Source organism: Copadichromis virginalis, linkage group LG14 (assembly GCF_057382275.1).
Source record: "Copadichromis virginalis isolate Kocher_CV1m ecotype Utaka linkage group LG14, C_Virginalis_male_GT1.1, whole genome shotgun sequence".
NCBI lineage: Eukaryota > Metazoa > Chordata > Actinopteri > Cichliformes > Cichlidae > Copadichromis > Copadichromis virginalis.
In genome coordinates, this window is record NC_140631.1 from 21,510,956 (window position 1) to 21,533,613 (window position 22,658).

Below are 22,658 nucleotides of genomic sequence, written 5' to 3' on the forward strand. Positions count from 1 at the left end.
TTGTATTGTTTTTTTTCCTCTAATAAGCTCACACAGTCTAGACAGCAGTCAGTTGACTCAATATATGACTTCAGTGCTGAGGGACTCTTTGAATCAACACAGTGGATTTTCAGATCACGTCTAAAGATAAAGCAGAGCCTTTTGAATGAGGCTTTCCTCTCTCAAGTAGAGACGAGTATAAACCATGGGACCGAGAAGTAAACTAGCCTTTTGTGATTTGATCTGTCGGCCTCGACCACCTCGCTTTGAATGTGTGTCTTTGTTTGTGTAAGCCCTCGGGTGATAATGAAGGTCTTTCTTATGAACTTAAATGTTTCACTTTCAAGTGTCACCAGGTTACATCAGATTTAGTAAAGTCCTCAAAAGTTGCAGTTTTTGAGAGGCGCATCAGGGACATTTCAGCAATTGTCCCTTCTTCTTAAAGAGCATCAGTGCAGAAGAGTAAAAACTTTTGCATTTTTTCTTATTATTCTCTTTTGTCGTTATGCATAAAGACATGAAAGGGCCCTCACAGCTTAATCATCAGAAGCAGCACTTTAGGATCTGGATGTACCTACACCCCGATATTTAACCTTTTCTTTGCCTGTGTTCAAAGAAAGTTTCATGAATTTGGGCTCCGTAGACTTTAGTTTTATATAATAACATATTCATACTATGATTGAATGTCAAATATAAATCAACATAAGAAAAAAATATCTAACATTAGGAAAAAGTAACAATATTTATGATGACTATTATTATAATTTTCAATATAAAAGCTTGTGTTTGGTGTCATTGATGTTACAGATGACACAGCTTTTAGTACAGTATGGATTACAGTCTTCAAAGCCAGTAATACTTTACAGCATGTTTACAGCAAAACTTTCATTACTTCACTTACAGTATTTTTTTTAGCATGCACATCAAACTTGCTGATCAGAAATTCCTTTAAAAATCTTGCAAAGTCCTTCCTGACATGAGTAGGAGGAATACAGATGTGTGGTGTATAAAATCAGCAATAGCTGAATTCCATTTAGGTTTCTCAGTATCAGGGTTGTGGTGTGACTCGTGTTGGATCAGTGGTAGTGATATTAGTATCTAAAAGCCTGTGAAAAGGTGAGATATCAACTTAAAATATTATTGTCAATCGTGTTTGTCTTCTGTGAACTAAATTTTTTCTGTACAACAAAAGTTGTGTGCTTTTTGTTACAGTTACACTAGAGAAAACGGTGGTTGGAGATCGCAGAACGCCGCAAATTATTGTGACCGTGTGCAATGACCATGCAATTTTGCTGCCTTTAAAATGACTGACAGGGACCATGTCTGCACGCAGTCAGGTGTCATCTGACTGACATTAGAACAAATTTAGTACGTCAAGACGGCAAAAAGAAAAGCAAAAGGACAGAGTCAGTCTGCTGTCAATTTATAACTGAATTAACAGAATCTGTGATTAACTGTCATAAACAGGTGGAAACTGAATCTGTGAGCCTCTACATACACAAAATTTCACATTAAACAGAAATTCACAATCACTACTTACATTCACAGTCCAAATATAATATAAAAATTCCTCCACAATTGTTGGTTTAGTTGCTGTAACATGGTGATTTAACTTCAAAATGACAGAAGTAACTGGGGATCAGTCCTCTTGGCTGAGGCTACCCAATGTACACTACACCCAACCAGGCAAGGTGTTGGCATCCTGCCGTGAGGATACCTCGGCGTAGACCCAAGACACACTGGAGAGATTATATCGCTCAGCTCGCCTGGGAACATCTCGGTGTGGTAGGCCTGGGCTTCTCTTCTTAGGCTGCTGTCCCTGCAACCCAGCCTCAAATAAGTAGAAGAAGATGGATGGATGGATCAATGGATCGATGACACAAGTGCTCCCTAACTGAAATAAACAGGAGAAAACAGTGCAAGGAAAACAATAAGGCAGCTCACCCCTTCTGTTCCAGTGCTATTTACAATGTGCTATTTACAATGAAAACTAATGTACACACTATATACAGAACTGAGAAAAGTCGCACAAAGTCACAGGCAAAAATGTCTCAGGTTTTGGAGGCCAGGGTCAGGTCTGCTGCTGCTGTCAGTGGCTGCCCAGGGACAACTGCTGGTGGAGGGATTTTGAATGCGACCACATGATCGCGGACCAATCGGCAGCCGTCAGCTCATCCACTCAGGGACCTGCAAAGACTTAAAGGCACAGACAAAGGAAAAAACCACCAAAACAGATTATCAGCAATCACCTTCCAACCAAAAGTGGCCAACCAGAGGTAGGTGGAGTTGCACACTTACCTTCTATGTGACCAGTTCGTCGCAGCTATTTGCAGTTGTTTACCAAATGCAAAATATTCAATGTAATCATAACGCAACCACCATTTTTTCCTAGATGCAAGGAGGTTACCATCATATGCTTACTGTAGTGTGACTGAACTATTTGTTTTTCAGTAATAGATAGGCAAGGGTTAGGGTTTATAGGAGTTATAGTACAATAGCACTATTTCATATATATACTTAAATATTTCTGCACCAATAAAGATTAATTGCACTAACAGCCCAGTATTTATTTAACATCTTCCACAGCACATTTCTGTGAACTGGAGTGCTGAACATCAGCCAACAGTTGTTGCATTTGGCCGCTGATTGTGCCGAACAAATATTACACCCTAAGGCACTGTTCTCGGGCTTCTTCTTGGCCATTTAGGAAAGATCACTAAAGTGTCTCGCACCAAACGTAGACAGTATGTCTGTGAAAAATCTGCTGCTAGTACCAATAGTGATCTGGAGACATCTAATTTATTCACCCTGCTCATCTACCCTCTTTTTCTCACTCTTATCAGATTTTTACTGACAAATGGTCCTTGTGGAGCTGCATTCTCTCTTTCTCCACTTGCAGGCGCTCTCTCTCAATCTGCAACCTGCCAGCCTCAAACTTGATGAACTGCAGTCTCTCCTTCTCCAGCTGCAGTCTCTCCTTCTCCAGATTTAACTTCGCTGCCTCCAAGTCCGCCGCCGACACTCCCTTCTCCCTCTGTCCATCATGAGTTGAGGATAAGGACGAACGAGAGGAAAGGACTGGGCCTTGTTGCGGCGGCAGGTTAAAAGAAGAGTTGACGTACTCTGATTGGCCAACACGCATGAGTCTCAGCCTCTCTCTCTCCACATGTAACCTCTCCTTCTCTATTTGCAGCCGCTCTCTCTCCACCTCTGTCTGACGAAGTCGCTCTTTCTCCACCAATAGCCGCTCTTTCTCCACCACCAGGCGTTCAGTCTCCACAGCCAGTCTTTGTTTCTCTAGCTCCAGACGATGTTTCTCAACAGCAACCAGACACCCTGCTCCTATGTTCTCGTCACTGCTGAGTTCACCCAGCATTCCCATCAGGCCACCGGGCAGCAGTAGATTTCTGCTGGTGGTGGAAGTCGGATCCTTGGAGGGGCTGGGCATGCCCAAGTCATTGTGGGAATAAACATCAGTATCATGCCCCTCTACACGTGCCTCGATGTCACAAAGGAGAGAGGGAATATCATCATCATCCATTTCTCCATCTCCCACATCCCCATCCAGCTAGAGGGAAGGAGAAAGAGAGAGAGAGTCATCATTTAACAGGTTTTCACACATATGTGGATAACCAGTGGGGAGATCAGCAGCAAGGCTTTCAGCGCAGAACGCTGCAGACATCAGTGGTCGCAGACATGAAATTGATTAAGTCAGACAGCATGAAAATGAGGAGCTGGGGTGCAAAGTGGCCTGCAGATGTGCATCAACTGTAGCAACACCTTAACTATTGGATGTGTTTGGTATCAGCAGGACGAGGAGCTCCTCTGGGTCGGCATAACTAAAGCGAACGCCACACTTATTTCTAATTCTCACAGGAGACTCTGAAGCAAGCCTTCACAAATAAACCCAAAGAAAGATGCGCTCAAGAAGCACTGAGGTAAATGGGGGATCCTAATTTCTCCTGAGTTATTTTCTTGTTTTTATATAAATGATACAGCATTAAATACAGTCATGAGCTATTCTGAGTCATCAATCTGGATTTCTGGCTGAGAGTTTATCCCCAAATTATTTTTAAACTAAATCTCTGCGACTACATTTGATGGTTTCATGTGCTGAGCTGATTATTTCACGGTCTGCACACAAACCATCATCACTTCTTTTATTACTGCAGATTCTCTGGCTGATAATATGTACCGCTATACTAGATATCGTGCAGTTTTATATTATAAGGCAGTATTAAATCAACCAAAGACACAAAATACTGGAGAATTTTTGAGATGTATAAATATCTATATTGGCAAAAAAAAAAATTCACTCGCCCATCCACATCATTGAATTCAGGAGTTCTGATCACTTCCATGGCCACAGGTATATAAATTAAGCACCTAGGCATGCAGACTGACTCTACAAACATGGCTCGCTCTCAGGAGCTCTTTGAATTCCAAGTCGAGTGGTGAAATTTCCTCATTAGTAAATATTCCACAGTCAGCTTTTAGTGGCATTATTACAAAGTGGAAGCAACTGGGAACGATGGTAACTCATTTTACGTAGGCTACGTAAAATCACAGAGGAGAGTCAGTGGATGCTGAGGCGCATAGTACGCAGAGGTCGCCAACTTCCTGCAGAGTAAATCGCTACAGATCTCCAAACTTCATGTGGCCTTCAGATTAGCTCAAGAATAGTGTGTAGAGAGCTTCATGGAATGGGTTTCCATGTCCGAGCAACTCACATCACCAAGTGCAAAGCAAAGCGTCGGCTGCAGTGGTGTAAAGCACACCAGCACTGGTCTCTAGATCAGCAGAGACATGTTCTTTTCCAGGAGTTGGGCTCGGCCCCTTAAAATAGTGAAAAGAACAAGACATTTTGGACAATTTCATGCTCCAAACTTTGTAGGAGCAGTTTGGGGATGGCCGCTTCCAAGGTTGGATGGGCATCATATGAAACCCTATGGATTAAGAATGGGATTTTTCTCAAGTTTATATCTTTTTGAAGGCAGATGAATGAACACTATATAGCGTATACTGCATATACTAACTCTTTAGCTGCTGTAACAGGAAGCGTTGTCTCATAAGATAAGAGTGACCAGTGAGATTTGATCTAAAAGCAGATCTTAATGTAATCACAGAAAAGTAATATTTAAATGTCAGTCTTCAATTATATCCTAATTAATTACACGTGCTTAATTTAATTTAGTCTCTACCTTGTGAACCTGCAGGAGTACAATCAACAGACTGGACTGACTAGAGACACTTGAGCCGCATAATGTGTATTAAGTAATGGCTGGTAAGGACATTAATTTGACTAATTACACATTAGCAACACTTGAATTTCAACATAGGCTGTTTGTCTTCTCATAATATTAGCAGCTCTGTATTAAAGAGCATATTTTTACAAAATAATCAGTGTGCATATACATGAAATGATGATTTAACAGACTCTAAGCTTTGATGGCTGCTCTACAGAGAGAAACACACACACACTGTTACTCTGTATTCACTGACATCGTCCTCCATCTTTACTCCCGGCAGTGCCCCCACGGCCTGCCCGCTCGACCCGCTGAGAGCCACCATCTCCGGCCAGTCACAGTGCCAGTCCTTTGGGAAGCCCGAGAGGTCAAGCAGCTGGTCACAACCAGATCCCAAAGAAGGCGCCTCGTGCTCTGGAGAGGAATTTCCATACTCAGTCTTAATGGCCAAAGAGGGGGGCGAGGAAGAGAGAGAGAGTTCAGTCTGCAACTGTTTTTTCTTCGTAAGCGCACGCCAGTCGAGGTAACGACGCTTCACCTGCACATCAGAAAGGGAAGGCTGCTTTAAAAATCACAACTGGGTCCACAGAAGCAACGATACGATCTGAATGGAGACAAACACACCTCGGCAGCAGTGCGTAGCTCCCCCTCTCCCAGGGCATTCACACCTTGTGCCACTTCCTCCCATGCTTGCCTCTTCAGCTCATTAATGGCTGTGTTCTATTAAAGAAGAAAGACCAGCAGTTAAACTGTTTCATTCAAAGAGGCAAATAATATGACACTGGTTTACTGAATGGAAAAGAAAGTGACTGCACAAATTAAATTCTCCTGTGCCATTGAAACTAATTACCCTCTCTTCATTGGGAAGAAGAAAGCGAACACTGGGGCAGAGTGTACAGGTGACATAGTCAGCATGAAGTTATTAAAACATTTTTTCAACTCTGCCCTCTTAACCTCTTCTACTGATTTCATTAGGGAGATTAAAATATGACTGTTATGTATAAGCAGAAATGTGTCCAGGGTGCAACACACAGGACATCCTGCAGCTGAAAAACAGACATGTCAGTGCTCTCTAGTGGCAGCAACGGTAATGTAACCAGTTCAAACCTTGGAGTCATCGTTTTGTTCATTATTTACAGCCTCTAGATGTTTTAATTTAGACCAATATAAATTGGAGCTGACTAAACACAGGCGGGCGAGATGGCAGAATTATCTGAATGGTTTGTGCTGCTGTTTTTGTCATTTTCCGCACCTTGGTTCAGACTTCCGAGGAAAGAGAGCTGTGTATGCATTTTTCTGTGGATAAAATCAAGAAGAAAAGAAAAGAAAAGAAAAGAAAAGAAAAGAATCTCCACCTGTTGTCTGGAGAACAATACGTCTCTCCTCTTGTGGATCTCCCTGATGAGAGTTTGTGTTTCCCTCACGCTGTAGTTGCTCTTCCTCTTCCTCTTCAGGTGCTTCATTTGCAAGAAATCCAGTGTGGCAGCAAGGAGTGGGACAGAAGCCCCCAGAAATGTAGAGAGCAAGAAAAACAAGTCAAGAGAGACAACTGGAAAAACAGGAGTGAAGTTATGAGAAAGAGAGGCACAGATATGGAAGAAGGTATCAGAGGGAAAGGACTGAAACAGAGGTGTAAAGAGACAGGTCGCAGTTCAGTGTAAAAGGGAAACTCAGTCCTCAAATAGAGAGAAGTGTGGAAGTTTGCTGTAGCTTAGCTGTCCTTCAGCAGCGCAACAGTTTACACCGGGGAGGAATTCCTCCGTGGCTCCGTTTGTAGCAGCTTCTTTAAAGTTTTCCACCTGGGAGTATCTAAGTAAGGACATTTAAGGCTTGGGGGTTAAAGAAATGCTAGCTGGAAAGAAATGCGTTGATCTGGTAGACTGGAGGTATAAGTCATCAAATCCTTCCCTGCTTTGCTCAAGTTTGACTGGAGGGTTCACTTTTTCTTTTAATAAGACACAAGCTATTATTAATATTATAAGAAGGCTTCAGGTTGCAGTCCAACTTCTCCTGGAATGGGCTGCTGCCAGGTAATCTCACGTGTAGAGAAGCATCACAGGGTGAAAGTGTTCTTTAGCCCTTCTTCTTGTTTAGCCCTGTGTAAAAGACGAAAAAGAAAGCAGATAACACGATTTAGTTTATACAGCCACCTACAGTTGCATTAGTGGAATCTGAGCAGAGAGTACAGCCATGTACACTTCACACACATCATCAGTAAACACTAGTCACCTGGTTGCACTGGCAGCCATACATGCCCATGTACACTTCGGATCTCTACCTTCTATTCGGGTATTTTCAGGTCAAGTCCAATCTGACCTTCCTCTTCTTCGGTGTAACCAGTGGTTTGGACCTTACTGTAGAGACCTCTGTATTTCCATTCATGAAGGTGTCTCTTTATTGTAACTGACAATGATACTTTTGCCTCCTCAGGAATGTTCTTGACTTGTTTGGATTTGTAAAGCAGTTTTTCTTAACTATAAAAGTAATTCTGTCATCATTCACTTCAGTGGTTTTCTATGGTTTTTCAGGCTTTTTGATGTTGCTGGGCTGTTCAGTGTATTTATTCTTTTCTTTTTTTGATGTACCACAGCAGACCCTTAAGTTATGACTCTCTCTCAGCTGGCCATAAAACTTATTGTCAGTCATGTTACAAATTACATTTGAGCCACTAAAATTGAAAGACTGTGTATACCTATAGTTAATGCAGTACTTTTGTTAGATCCCTTGGATTAAGGATGAAAGTCTGTAATTCTATCACATTTTGATTGTTTGATTTAAAATACACCATGATTGCATGGAGAGGCAAAATTACACCGATTGCGTCATCATACAAATACTATGAACTAATCTGTATATTAAGCGGAATGAGTTAGTTTGGGGGGCGTTTTTATAGATAAAAAAACACATGTTGATTATTTTAATTTACTCTAAGGTTTTTTTTTAATCAGTTGCCCTAATTTTGGATTGGAGCTGGACAATCAGCTACAGGCCACCTTTCAATCTAAAGACAGGCAAATACTGAGATCGCTCGTAACTATGATGAATACTGATGGGTAGGAACACTGCTCATGCCTCACGTGTCTCTGAAGCACATCAAACATCTCTATACTCTGCGAGTCGTCACTATCTGTCTATAATTAGCAGACAATACTGTGTTGTAACAAGAATTTTACTATGATAATGCGTTACCTTATCGCACAAGAACACAAGAAAGACCTAGTTGTATGTAAATAAATAAATAAATATATAAATGGATAAACCTCGAAGGTTAAACATTTTTCCCTCTTTAACCTTCCAAATCGTTGAAATTACGATTTTTTTTTTGGATGACTACAAGGCATCAGTAACCAGAGAGGCTCAGCACATTTTTGTCAGAACAGTCATAAATTTCATGTTTTTTCTGCATCTCGTCAGCTCCTCCAATAAAACACCACTGGTAATAATAGTAAAAACAACTCACCTTAATCACACAGAAAAACCGCAATCCAAACAGCACCGTTTAAAATGCAATTTTAATGCTGCGTTCATCGCCCCGTCTGAAACGGGAGAGACTAAGGTTTCAAAGCTGTAAAGACGATTAAGGTTCGAGAGATTTAGACTTGACATTTAGACCTAAATAAAACAAAAGCACTTGGTGTTATCTCATTCGGACATCGTCTCTACTTTTGTCATTGTATTGCACGGGGATGGGGGTAATTTATTGAAACTGAATCGTAGTGTTGTCGTATTTCCAATGTTATTGAAACATTTGAAGTTACCGCCAGTGACGCGCCATTTTAATTGCTCCTATTGGTTAATCCTCCACCGCGCCCACTTATGACGACATTGAATCAGGCCGGGCTCTTCCGGGCATGTGCACCGCTGTCAACTCCGAAATGTAAACAGGAAAGTCTGTTGGGCGAAAATCCGCACGTCTCTGAACATTACATTCGAAGACGCCGCGCTGACTTTAGCTCATTAGCAGCTCGTAAGCAGCCCGAAGTTGCGGTGGAGGAGCCCGGATGTCAGAGGTGGAGCAGGGGGCGAGGAGATGGGTTCCGTCCGGTGGGCTTTCCGCTGCGGATCGTGGACGCCGGGCAGGTCAGACTGGCTGTTCGCTGCTCGCTGCATCCAGCGGGAGGAGAAAGATCGGATCGGGCAGTTTGTGTTCGCCAAGGATGCAAAGTCAGCTATGGTGAGTCCAAAACTAAACTTTACCGATTCTTGGTATCGGCCAAGAGCCAAGTAAACAAAGAGCCAGTGTTGCCGATACCTGTAGCGATACTTTAAATCTGTAAAGTTAACTTCTGTTGGGAAGACCAGTGTGTCTTGATTATGACCACAAGATGGCTGTGATTTTTCTTTTTTCCGCATTACCTACTTAACACAATAAAACACATCTCACAGCTTTTCGTGTATTTTGAATAGACCTGGAATGCGCCTTGGGGCAACTGTTGGTGTGATTTGGCACTATTTAAATAAAATTAAATTGAATTGAACTTAGTGCAAAGCAGAGACTTACAGAATGACGCCCAGCAGGTTTACTCCTACAGGTTTCCGGTGGCATGAGGGCCTAACGGTCTTTAGCGGGACCTTCCTCACAGGTTCTTGCCAGAGAACACCAGAACTGGCAGGGCGCCCTGTTCTCTTCACAGATGGTGTTTCAGGCAGCGTATCGCTTGCCATGGCATCTCCAGATATTTTCACATCTTGTCACATGTGCTTAGTGCAAATCTGCTCTCATCTGTGAAGAGAGACAGTGTCATGAGAGCCTGTCTCAAGCTACCAGCAGTGATAAGGACACTGGTAAAAAAAAAAAAAAAAAAAGCTAAACTGAAGTAAAAGTAGAGAGCAGCAGTCTGTGGCCCCAACCTGAAGTGCCATTAATATGTTGCATATTGTATCTCCAGTACACCTGTTGTCACTTTAATTTGCACCAAAGCAATCAAAAGTAGTTTATGTTTATTACCTGGACAGAGTGATGTCCCCAAAGTTTATAAAACTTTGTATTCTGCTGTTATCATCAAGTGCTCCCTTAATTATTCTGAAAAGTTTATACAGCTGTCTTTGCGTCTCTGTTGCCTCAACAGGCTGGACGGTTGTTGCTAAGGAGGCTTGTGTGTGAGAAGATGGGGATCCCATGGTCAGAGATCAGACTGGAGCGATCTCCCAGAGGCAAACCTTACCTGGCAACACCTGGCAAGGTTCACTCCTTTTTTCCATAAAGTTCAAAGTCTGCATATACTGCAGCATTTTACTTCACTGCATTGTCATTTCACTAAACTACAAGTGTTCCAGCACAAGTAACTAAAAATCAGATATAAATCTGATATATCAGAAATATATCAGAAATAGATCTATAATACAGTGCAGGGAGGGTCAGCGTGGCCCAAATACTGGATTTTTGTCAAGCTCAGTATAGACTTCATTTATTTTGATACATTCAAACATATAATCCTTCTCCTTACAGGTCAGTTCAGAGTCAGATCTGGCCTGGAGTTTCAATCTCTCCCACCAAGGGGACTACGCAGTGCTTGCTGCAGAGCAGGGGAGGCAGGTCGGGGTGGATATCATGAAGACCGCCATGCCAGGTAAACACTGTGGTTCCCTGGTTAGGATAAACCTGTGCCAATATATGAAATGACTACATTTTTGGACTCGTTTAGCTATGAAATTCCACCACAAGGGGTCGCTGCTGCACCATATATATACAGTATTGACTAGGCCAAGGCTGTTTGTGTGTGTAAATTTGGATTTCTGTGTGACCACAGAATTCAAATGTGCGAAACACTTCCATCAAACACAGGCTGTGTTTGAATATTACTGTTTTTCTTTTCCATCACCTCCCTCATTCTCCTCCCCTCATTTATAATTTTTCATCCATTCTCTCTTCCCCTCCTGTTTTGGTTTTGTATTTTTTTTTGTCCCCGCACCTCTTTCATTCGCTCCAGGTTGCAGCTCTGTGCTGGAGTTTTTCCGCATTATGACTCGTCAGTTTACAGCGCACGAGTGGAGCGCCATCCAATCAGCCGGCTCGGAGCACCAGCAACTCGCCGCGTTCTACCGCCACTGGGTAACCATGGCAACCATACTACCTTGTGCCCTGTGTGTGTAACAGAAGAAAGCACAGGGAGAACGTAACATTGCCGCTGTCCTCTGAGGCGACACACACTTGTATTTTTTTACATACATGTGCAAATTTGTTTCTCAAACGCTGCATCGCTGCATGCTGTCATCGGAGACGTGCGCTTTCATTTCATTTTCTTTGGTTTTTGCCTCCTTTCGCTCTCATTTTCTTGCATGCACTCACACTCTCTCGCTCCCTCTCTCTCTAATACACACACACACACACACAGATGGTCAGCAAAAGCAACAGTGGAGCTAAGTAAAGATTTTGTGCGATTGAGAGGGTGGCACAGAGACGTCAAGCACTGATATCACCACCACACTGTTGACTAATGGCAGAGCTCAACGGTTGCCATAGCGATTAGCCTTGTAATAGTGTTATTGTGGCTTATTGGTTGTCGTGCATGGTCGGTTTTGGCTGGATACACACACACACACACACACACTGACACACAATGTCCTTCTTTGGTGTGCACTCTGATAAACATGTGTGCACAAACTCCCATCTGTTGCGGTTTTAAGTGGTGTTTCTTCTTAGCCAAAACACCCTCCACCACATACACACACACCATCCCACACATGAAGACACACGCATACACACAGATCATCATTTTCTGCATGCAGCTGATCGGGTTTCTTCCCTTTCCATCAAGGCCCTGAAGGAGAGCTTCATCAAAGCCATCGGCACCGGTCTGGGCTTCAACCTGCAGAGGGTGGAGTTTCACCTGCCGTCTGAGCCGCTCACACAGGACCGGGTACTGCACCAGACCAAGATGCATCTAGATGAGGAAGAAGAAGAGGACTGGGTGTTCGAAGTGAGTCTGGTGTTGTGAAGAAAAAGAAAAGTCCAGAGATGTTGTTAAAATCTAGAGGTTTGTGTATTAGAGGTCACAGCTCAACAATTCAGTCTATTTTTGTCTCTCATCAGCTTCCAAGTAGTCTGTGGTTTTATTCTCAGGTTTAAAATGTTGCTATGCCATTTGATAATTGCTCCATTTTTCCGGATTTTCCACTTGTGTCACGAATGCATCAGTGCTGTGCTAGTTCACACTTCACAAATGTTTGCTCAGTTCACACACACACAGATAAAAATAAGCTATTCTGTGTTTGTTTCTTACATTTTTTGGAAATGAGCTGCTCTGAGCTATTCTTTATCAGTAGACTCTCCTCCTCTCAGCCACGCAGCCCTCAGCAATCGCTGCTTCCCACACAGAGTGAAATACTGTATGCAGCTATAGAACTGATGACCGATTAGTTTCAAGTGCAAAGATGATAACATGAGTGTGTGTGTGTATTTTTTGTTTTTTTATATTAAGTAATGTGTCACAAATCAGGTTAGCTCAAAACAAGACGAGCTCCACGCGAGCTTCCATGCATTGCATATAATTTGGGATCGCATTAAACAAGCTGGAAGCAGCTTTTAGGAAAGTTTAACACATTGGTTCAAAGGACTTGGGTGCTATGCAGAGGGGACCTTGATGCACATTTCCACAGTGAATATGCCCTTGAGAGCATCTTCAGAGAGAATCATAGGTGGCCTCGTACAGAAATACAAGTGGTTGTGATTGGGGGGGGGCTCTCGAGTGTTTCTTCATCCTGCCTAACATGATAACTGAAGATTAGAGGAGTGCACCTCACAGAGCAAAGAACTCCTCTTTCTGCCATTGCTCTGCTCCCCCTATTAACCTGTACATTTCTTTGCCGTAGAGCAGACACTAAGTTACAAATATTTAAAGCAAGAACATATTGGTACACAACACACCACAATGATCTAGGTCATCTCTTTCAAGCCCTTAAAAAACATGACATCTTTTAAAATTAGGAACATCCTGTCACAGAGCATAGCTGATGACCTGGTGCATGGGTTTTTACCAGGCTCACTCAAAACGTCTCTGATCCAGCATGTTCCATTAAAAGCACTAAGAGAAACTATAAAGAGATCATATTTTCCAGATTTAAGGAATTTAAAATCCTGCTCGCATACAAAACCTTTAACGACCAAACTCCGTCATATCTTAAAGATCTAATAGTACCCAGTAGAGCACTTTGCTCTCTACTTCTGGCTCTTCCAAAAATACCACGGGAGGCCTTTAGCTGTCAGGCTCCATTCCTACACAACCAGGTCGTGATGCAGACTCTCTTCTTTAATGTTAACCTTAAATACTTTATTCTTTGATAAGCTTATCATTAGGCCTGGATCAGGTGACCCTATATCATCTGTAAACCAGCTACGCTGTGACGTAATGGTCACTTCACATCTTCCTTTCTCTCTCAGTGCATTTACAGTTTGTGTCGTCTCCCCTGCAGTTTGTGCACACACATACTTTTCTTCTGTGTCTCCTTTCCTCTCTGACTTTTCAGAAACTCTTTGAAACTGCAGCGATGAGCTATCACTGGCCACATCGCCAACCTGCTGAGTGTTTACTGCTGCATTTTGTTTTTTGTTGGTTCTCCATCCTCTTCTTTGCACTTACCCCAAGCATCGATGCCGATGGCCTGTTGGAGGTTTCTGCCTGTTAAAATTTAGTTTTCCTCACCACTCAAATAAATTATTGATTTTCTCTCTATTGGCATTACTGTGTGCCCTTTTTTGTGCCAAACACCCTAAAATGATTGGTTCCAAAGTCTATCCAGACTGCATATTTTTGGATTTGTGTGTCATTCTGCAGGAGAGTTTACTGGATGCTGATCATCATGTTGCTGTAGCACTCGGACCAGCAGACAACACATGCCCTGCAGTAAGGAGGCATAACTTTTCCATTAAAAAAATGTGAACTTGGAATGAATAGATTAAAAAAAGAAAGAAAACTTAGCTACAATAGTAAGAGTAGCTATCATACTGTAGGATAAACAATATTAACTTTCTTCCTGGTTCCTCACAGCCTCGTCCGCCTTCTCTTCTTCCGCCCACCACATTTACCGTGCTGTCGTTCAGAGAGCTCATCGACTCAGCCTCACCTCTAACAGACGAAGACCCCACCTACTGGGATAGCTTCAAGATGAAGGCTGAAGCTCCGCAGAGACAGAAGGATACACACACGTCCACATAGCCGCCCGTCTGAAGCCGACACTCAGCTGCCATACAAACGCACACCTTTCAGAAGTGCCAAAGAAGAAAAACACTGACACTGAAGTTGCTTTGGTATTCAACCCGAATCCAGTCACGTCCTGTCAAGTTTATTTGCCAAGCCAGAATTTACAGGCTTGTCTCAAAGGACCTAAGAACTTAGACAGTATCTGACACCATCTATCTTTAGATTCTCAGTTCTGATAAGTATAAAAAAAGACAGGGGATTCAACAAAAATCACCAAACCAATACACAGACACACAATATATCCAACATGTCATTTTGTTTTCTTTCTACGCACTGAATCAGATTTAAGTCTCATGAAACTAGAAACTGATTGGCAACCACCAGGCAACATCTGGTCACATGACTGGTTGGTGAGAGGTTTCTGTCAGTTGTTGTGAAATTGTGAATAAATCCTAATTCTTACCTCAGCCTCCAGAAACACGCTGAGGAGGTTTGGAGTGGTTTTTAGCTTGGATATATTTTTCCATGTAATATCAAACATATGTAGGACTGCTTTAATATGTTTGCACGATATCTCTAGAATTAGAAACATCCTGTCTCAGAGTGATGCTGAAAAACTACTTCCTGCCTTTTTACTTCTAGGCTAGATTGTTGCCATTCATAATCCCTGAAAAGCCTTGAGTTGATCTAAAATGTTGCAGCGCGAGTACTGACAGGGAACCAGAAAGAGAGCATATTTCTCCCATTTTAGCGTCACTTCACTGACTCCCTGTTAAATCCAGAAGCAAAATGTTTCCATCCAACTGTTGGCTAAAAAATAAGAATAGATATGTTTAACAAGGGAATTGGTGATGATCAAAATAAAAAAACAACTTTTTTTTGTCATTTTCAAACGTTTAAAATGTGTAAAATGCAAATAAAATAAACTTTAATAATTTTGCAGATCAGCTGCTTTTCTTAATCTCTATTTTTTGCCATATTCTCTGGTGTTAAGAGGAGAAAGCCAGCATCCAAGGTCATATGGAGGTGTATTTGTGCACATGACATGCTCTTGCACATTTGTGAGGGCACCAGTAATGCTTTACAATATATAAAGTTGTTTTTAATAACATATCCACCACCCACCAATGTTCTTTGGACAAACTAGGTTTTCTTTCCTATTTCAGTAAGAAAACCTAAACCTCAGTATGCATGCTAAGCATTACTTATGACATACACTGACAGCTATAGTCCTCCTGCAGGGGTCTGGGTTCAGTTCTCTCCCAGATCATTTCCTGTCATTCACCCTCACTCTTTCTACACTTTGTTGTTATTCTCTACACATCAGAATAATAATTATAATAAAAAAAAATGTCCATCCCAATTGTTCTGAAAAATAACTTTTCTCAATGTCAACAATTAAAACTTTGCATATTAACGAGTTTCAGCATTGCTACCCAATGCTACAAGTACAATTTTATGTATGTGAGTATAACAGTTGAGCACGCTCAAGCCTCATTTTGTTTACTGCTGTCTTTCTTTCCTCCCTTGTGTATCTAAATGTAAATGTCTCTCAACCTTGCTTCTCTTTCTTAACTTCACTCTTATCTTGCATGAATGTTTTCCTCCTTTCTTCCTCCACATTGTCACTGCCATCATATCTCATCTTTCTCTTTTTCCCTCTCTTCTCAACTCTGCCTGGCAGCATCTGTTTTTGTTGAACATATTCAGCTGACCGTCTCCTTCCTTCAATCTTATTCTCCTGCTCTCGAGGCTAACTCATAGATTGCTCGTGTCAGTCTGCCGCATTAACCTTTTCTTTTCCTGCATCGCATATTATTTCTTACCTGTGATCGTAAGTCTTTTCGCCTGCACACGTTGGCTATCATCAGTGCCAAGAGGTCTGTTAGCAATCTCAATGAACGTCCTACACTTAGCTTTTGCTTTAACCTTTGAATTGAACAGATACACAAACACATCAAGCAAACCAGCCACAAAGAGTTCTTTCAGTGTCACATCTGCCTTCAAATTGTAATCAAAGGCAAACATTGGTTGTCTGAGACCCACACAATGGCACGGACTGGTTGTTTAACCCAACCTGCAGAATCTGCTGCTCATCTTCATCGCTCTCTTTTTTCTAGCTATCCTTAGCCTTCCGAGAGAACAGACAGGACTTGTGGGTATTGATCTAATGGCAACCTACTCTCCAGGTGGCTTTATGGAGTCCTTTTGTTTACACTTGTATATGTGACAGATAACATAGTGTTGAAATGTCAGAGAAAAAGTGCACTGATTCAAGTGTATGTTGCTGAGCCTGTACAGAGTTGTATCTGTATACAACTTGAAATGACATATGCGTGCCGTCGTTGTCTGCAGCTGGAGTGAATTCATTTGCCTCCTCATCGTCTTAAATCTTACGTTAGCTGCAGCGGTGAAGAGGAGAGAGGAGGCAGCGGGGTCAGACTGGAGGCCCACAGGCTTTCCTCAGAGAGAGACCATTTTTAGTTGCTTCAGGTTTACTGATGTGTCAGAGACAAGACCACGGGAATAGATTTTCTCTCTTTTTTTTGTCTTATATGTGGGCTGGAGACAAGACTGCTTTGGGCATGAGACTGAGTTTAGCTTGAAGTGAGAGATGAAATCCACCTGCCTGCTGTTGAGGATAAGAGTCATGTTTCTTCTGATGGAGGAAGAGCAGGAGAACAGTTTCTGCTGCATTTAAACTTTCACTGGTATGTTTTTAAAATTAGACTCGATTTCAAAATAACATTTTTAACCATTGCCTTGCAAACAACGTGTAAAACAAAACATAAAACCCTGTTGTAACTTATGAACCTAACAAGTCCACTGAAGACTTTGCGCTTGAGTGATTAGGAAGCCAATCCCACATAGGAAGGAAAGCTCACGTAATGGGTGCACTTGTTTGCTGAGCTGGTAAGTAATACGTTTTCAGCTGCGCCTGACATTTCATTAATTTTATTTCATCCTTTAATGTGTCCATTACTTTGTTTAATGATTCAATATGATGACATTCTCATCTACTCGAGGTGATTTATGCCAGCTGCCGATGTGACATATGCTTTGCTTTGCATTTACTTCAAAAATGCATCAAGAATTCTGGAAACTACACTTATTTATTTCCCAGCAGAGTGTAGTTGGAAGCATATTAGCTTAGCTTAAACAGAGGCGAGCAGCTAGCCTTTCTCTGTCCAACGTTTTTATAAGTTTATAAAATCTCTGTATCAGCACTTCTGTGTTTTTATGCACAGAAGCTTTTTAGGCACACCTGTTCAACTACTTGTTAAAGCAAATATCTAATCAGCCAATCACAAAGCAGCAACTCAGTGCATCTGGGCACATAGACATAACCAAGGCAACGTGCTGAAGTTCAATCGCAGCATCAGAATAAGGAAGAAAGTTGGTTTAATGGACTCTGAATGTTGTTGGTGCCAGGCGGGCTGCTCAGAGTGTTTCAGAAACTGGTGATCTTCTGGGATTTTCCAGCACAACCATCTCTGGGGTTTACACAGAATGGTCTGAAAAAGAGAGAAATATCCAGTGAGCAGCAGTTCTTCTGATGGAAATGCCTTATTGATACCAGAAGGAGAATGGCCAGACTGCTTCGAGCTGGTAAAAGGCGACAGTAATTCAAATACAACCAAATTCTGCTGTGACATACAGATATCAGGGTCAAATTTTGACATAAACAGCATGAAAGCATGGAGTTTTGCCATTCTGCCTCGTATTAATGGTCAGGCTGGTGCTGGTGGTGTAATTAGGCAGGCGATATTTTCTAGGCACATTTTGGGCCTCTTAGATTTAACCATGCCTTTATTATAATGACTTTCACGTGCAGATGATACATTACAGGGGTGAACAAACTAGAAAATGGTATAAAGATCTTTTCAAAAGATCATCTGGATGATCCACCAACCTGTGAAATAAAACTTGACTTTTTTTGACTGCAAACCAGTTTGTTTGGAAGGGGGGAAAAGGCATTGCACAACAACACAAAAACCTTCAGCCTGACTGTGAACGATGGTGGAGTGCATCATTCTGGAGCTGCTTTGGTACCTCGGGGCTTGGACTTGCAATCATCATCAGGGAACAATGAACTGAAAATTGCATGAAGAAATTTTACAGGGGAATTTCAGGGCAGCAGTCCATGGCTTGAAGTTTAGAAGGGGTGGACTCATGAGCCAAGACAATAAGCCTAAGGATACATGTGTATCCACAACAGAATGACTGAAAGCAAAGAATTTGATATTTTCATATTCATGCTTTTTTGACTTGCCAAGCCACTACTTCAGTGAGAACAGATTGTGAGCTGAAGCCTAAAGTGATTTACTGTAGTGTCATAGACTGACTTTGTTATGTCTGTCTGGTCGGCTGGAAAATATATTCAGAGTGGATTTTTTCTTCTCTTCTCCTGCATTTTCTTTCTTGTGGATACTTAAAACTTTGCTACTTCTGAGGGAGCGTGGTGGTACTTTGATGTAGGAGCTTGGAGTCGGCGAAGATATGGCGTACACGGCCCCGAGTCTTTTTTTTTCTCAATCCAAGCTTTGAGCTTCATGTTTGCTCAGATATGAAGCAGTGTTTCAGCAACGGATAAGAGGACTGACTTCTATGTGCCACTGGAATTCGTTATAATCCTCTATCGCTCAGGCTGGTTCCACTTCAGAGTCATACATTATTCAGTGGCAATGTTTCATTCTGAGTCCACAATCAACCAAAGTTTGGTTTGCAGGAGAAATCATAAACAGTGCAAAAAAAAAGGCCAGTGCATGCCTTTATTTTCTTTTTGTTTGTTTTTTGCTAGATTTGAAACAGTACTGCATTAATATCGCCTAAGATGCATGTATACTGTATGTACAATATGACATTAGAGGCATTGGTGTGTGTTTTCCATTTTCTATCTAATCCTCCTGATGCACCTGACTGAGATTAGTCAGTGAGTTAATGTGATAGCTTTTGTACAGCATGGAATTACACTGACACTCAGTAACCCTCAGTATTAGTGCAAATGCCATGTAATTAGTGCACGTGCTCTTAAATGGGATGACTACAAACCTAAATCCACACTGTTGCCTATTGTGTCACGGACCCAGTTCCAGGGATTCGGGGTCCGTGAGCAGTCTGGACTACTATTGTAGTTATTATCATTATTATTGTGGTTATTGTTATTATGGTTGTGTCTGCTGTCCTGTTTTCCGTGTTGGTGTACTGTCAGGTGTTTATGGGTGTGTGCATGTGTGTGAGGGTGCGGTCGTGGCAGGCACTTCTAGGCCTGGTGGGTGTGGCCCTGCCAGCTGACCGGTCCCACCCAGGAATCCACACACACCTGGCGCCGATCAAGCCTCGTCAGAGGAGCTTCAAAACAGTGTGGTTGAGAGCTCCTCGACGCTGGATCGTTGAGTGACTTCCTGTCAGTCTTAGTTTATCGTGCAAGGTTAGTGCAAGTCTGCCGTTAGGTTTTGTACTCACGACTGCCTTTTGTATGCGTGTTTCTCAGGAGGAATTGTGGCGACCAGGAGGCAGCACACGGACAGTACACAGGGAACGGAGACAGAGCACGGAGCACAGGATAAAGGAGAAGACACGGAACGGGAGTTGGGATCGCACGGGGGGATTTATTGTTGTTTGGATTGTCACCACTGTAAATAAACGCACTGCCTTCAGCGCCAAGTCCTGCATTTTGGGTCCTCATTTCTCACATCCCCACGGTCTGCCAGCCAGACCGTGACATATTGTGTCTGATTTCATATGTTTTCATATATTTATTTTCATTTAATACAATGTAAAGGGCCTCATTCTCAGAGTTTTGTCAATTTTGCAAATCCTGCAAAAGGTGACATATCTAGTCTGGCTTTACCTAAACAGCACATCCTTCTAGAGTTTTATTTACTGGATGTATTTGAAAAGGTGCTTGATTTTATACACTTGTGGCAATGGGACTGAAAACACCTTAATTTAAAGGTTAAGAGTTGAGGTGAGCTCAGCAGATATGAAGAGATATGAACTTTCCATTCACAACTAGTCATTTATTGTTAACATAAATACTCCAATACAGCAAAGGGAAATAATTTGCATTTCAGGACCCTTGACATTTCTAAAATACGGCTAACAGAGGACAAAACAGGAAGTTTAATACCACGCTCAATAAGTTAAATAACATGTGTGCTTCTTACAGGGAGATTCTACTGCAAAGCTAACATGAACCAGCACACCTATCCTAAAATTTCAAGGCTCAATCTGCAAAACGATTAAGGTGATCACTACACATTAGCTAGTCAGACTAGGAACAGACGACAAAAACAAGCACATACACACAGAGCATCTTCTGTAGTATGACATTTGCTCACCCATTTCTTATGTGTGCAGGAAAAAGTGCCCTACAGACACACATCCACAGTCACTGTCCTATTTTCTATAAGTAACTGGGGCACCTACATCTGAGTGTGTGAGGGCCAAATAAGGAAGTTAAGTGGGAGAGGGCAGAAATAGTAGAGTTAAGGACTTTACAAATCGAATGTTGCACACTATGTTGCTAGCTAAAGGTCCAGCTGCTGTATTTCACAGGGAGAGAAAAGAGTGCGAGCTAACTTCACTCAGAGATGGAGAAAGACAGGACAGGTTAGATTAAAAGGTAAAGACTGCTCAGTGACACTCGATAAACTATATAACACTTACATGTGATGTCATAATGTTACTCACTTATTTGATTTGTATATGATGGGTTTTGATAAATTATGTATTTTCGTTTTGTGAAATGTCCTGCAAAACAAAATAAGCTATGCTAACTTTGTTTTTCAAATGTTGCATGAAAATACTGGGTAGGTTTGTCCAGGATGAATTCACAGTAAAGCTCTGTGTTGGACCGGTGCACAGAGGCTGTGGTGTTCATGGTTAGATTTAGGTTACACTAAGTGTCAGTGTAGGGGATGGACATCAGCCAGGATAGCTGTGAAACTGCTGAATTCTCTTTGACTGCAGAGGTCCTATATCACAGATTCAAACTACATACATAAATTACAATTAGAATTTAATTTTTAATAATTTTTGTATTCTCATGTATTCTCAGAGCCTGTAATTTTTCACCTTTACTTGAGCAAAAGAGTTGCTTCGGTACTTCAACATTTACTAGAGTGTTTTTTAACCCAGGTATCTGTACTTCTACTTTTCCAATTTTTCAAATGCCAATAAACAGACTGCATTTGGCAAACAGGATGCTCCTAGCTCAAAATGAGCACCAGTACTGAATATATACTGCATACTGAATATGCAATGATATGGAAATAGTAAAATAATACTATTTTACCTCAGACACACAGCTGGATGCTGCTCCGGGTCGATCAACTCTCTGAAATTGTTTCTCTGCCTCCTGAGAAGCGTTCCCAACTCTGCCAACAAGAGCTCGAACTGCCCGCTGAAACCCTGAAGTATTTATGAAAGTGGTCGTGATACAGCTTCAACTCCTGGATCAACTCTTGGGGTAGTCTGCATGAAAGATGGACATAGCTTTTGAGTCTGCAAGGTTCTTCAAAGCTGCATTCTTTTTAGTGGCCACCAGGCAGTGATACCCGTGGTAGCAAAAAGAGCTCAGGTCCCACAGAAATCTGTGGGCTATTATATATTAAGATTTTAAAAACGCATGACCGCTAATGTTGTATGCCATTTTGCATATGTAATAATCATGGTGACAGAGTAGGATCAAGTGGTCCCAGCCACATAGGCCTACTTTTTACACCATTCTGAAGTGTTTTTCCTCAACATGAATGAGGATTTCAATTTAAGTGTGCAGGAAAAGGTATGTAAGAACATACTTGTTTGAGTAGTAACTTTAATACATTTAATGTAACAGTGAATTTGGTTTAGAAACATATTACATAACTATTAAGTCTCAAATGATAATTTTGTGGTTTAACATCAAATATCATTAGACCTGGCAGAAAATGGCAGATGAAGATAAAACAAAGTCAGCTGACGGGAAAAAAGAGTGCTGCAGAATTTAAGAGAGTTATGTGGACCAAATACAACGACAATTGAAAGTAAACGCATGAAGGGCTGATTAGAAAGTCTCCTACCATCTGTTGCCAGTAACAAAAGCAATCAGCTGGGTTAATAAAATAGACTGATAACTGTGTTTTGGAATGGCTCATTAACACACACACACACATAGACATGTAAATGTCTATGTGTGTGTGTGTGTTAATGAGCTATGATCATGGTCAACTTTTGCGAGTCCTCGGGGAATAGCCTTGGATGCACAAAATCAATTCCCCTTCAGGCACTGACACACATCCGCACGTCA

At 41.7% G+C, this 22,658-nt stretch overlaps 2 protein-coding genes across 9 annotated transcripts; one reads left to right on the forward strand and one right to left on the reverse strand.

The window, feature by feature from the left end:
* Positions 1 to 713: 713 nt before the first annotated feature.
* msantd4 (Myb/SANT-like DNA-binding domain containing 4 with coiled-coils) lies at positions 714 to 9,944 on the reverse strand. 7 transcript variants are annotated; one of them, XR_014914830.1, is made up of 6 exons: positions 8,686 to 8,752; positions 6,581 to 7,321; positions 5,850 to 5,945; positions 5,482 to 5,763; positions 2,278 to 3,547; positions 714 to 2,175 (listed from the first exon to the last, which is right to left on the reverse strand). XR_014914830.1 is itself a non-coding variant. In XM_085429891.1 (5 exons), exons 2-5 carry the CDS (start codon positions 6,686 to 6,688, stop codon positions 2,819 to 2,821), a joined length of 1,215 nt encoding a protein of 404 aa, XP_085286017.1. In that variant the 5' UTR covers positions 6,689 to 7,321; positions 9,727 to 9,944; the 3' UTR covers positions 714 to 2,818. The 7 variants fall into 7 exon arrangements, 2 of the variants coding, with proteins under 2 accessions (XP_085286017.1, XP_085286016.1); XR_014914833.1 differs by having other exon boundaries at positions 714 to 1,873; positions 2,010 to 3,547; XR_014914832.1 differs by having other exon boundaries at positions 714 to 1,873; positions 1,995 to 3,547.
* aasdhppt (aminoadipate-semialdehyde dehydrogenase-phosphopantetheinyl transferase) lies at positions 9,032 to 15,312 on the forward strand. Of its 2 annotated transcripts, XM_085429892.1 has the most exons (7): positions 9,036 to 9,399; positions 10,295 to 10,408; positions 10,675 to 10,795; positions 11,156 to 11,277; positions 11,984 to 12,145; positions 14,000 to 14,068; positions 14,213 to 15,312. In XM_085429892.1, the coding sequence occupies exons 1-7, from the start codon at positions 9,256 to 9,258 to the stop codon at positions 14,378 to 14,380; spliced, it is 900 nt and encodes a 299-aa protein (XP_085286018.1). In that variant the 5' UTR covers positions 9,036 to 9,255; the 3' UTR covers positions 14,381 to 15,312. The 2 variants fall into 2 exon arrangements, with proteins under 2 accessions (XP_085286019.1, XP_085286018.1); XM_085429893.1 differs by lacking the exons at positions 14,000 to 14,068; positions 14,213 to 15,312 and adding an exon at positions 13,692 to 13,897 and having other exon boundaries at positions 9,032 to 9,399.
* Positions 15,313 to 22,658: the final 7,346 nt, after the last annotated feature.

Coding starts and splice junctions, on each gene's coding strand:
- aasdhppt (XM_085429892.1), top strand. CDS start 9,256: ATGGGTTCCGTCCGGTGGGCTTTCCGCTGCGGATCGTGGACGCCGGGC. Junction 10,796..11,155: donor CATGAAGACCGCCATGCCAG/GTAAACACTGTG, acceptor CATTCGCTCCAG/GTTGCAGCTCTGTGCTGGAG. Junction 11,278..11,983: donor CCGCGTTCTACCGCCACTGG/GTAACCATGGCA, acceptor CTTTCCATCAAG/GCCCTGAAGGAGAGCTTCAT.
- msantd4 (XM_085429891.1), bottom strand. CDS start 6,688: ATGAAGCACCTGAAGAGGAAGAGGAAGAGCAACTACAGCGTGAGGGAA. Junction 5,946..6,580: donor TATTGTTCTCCAGACAACAG/GTGGAGATTCTT, acceptor CTTCTTTAATAG/AACACAGCCATTAATGAGCT. Junction 5,764..5,849: donor AGCTACGCACTGCTGCCGAG/GTGTGTTTGTCT, acceptor TCTGATGTGCAG/GTGAAGCGTCGTTACCTCGA.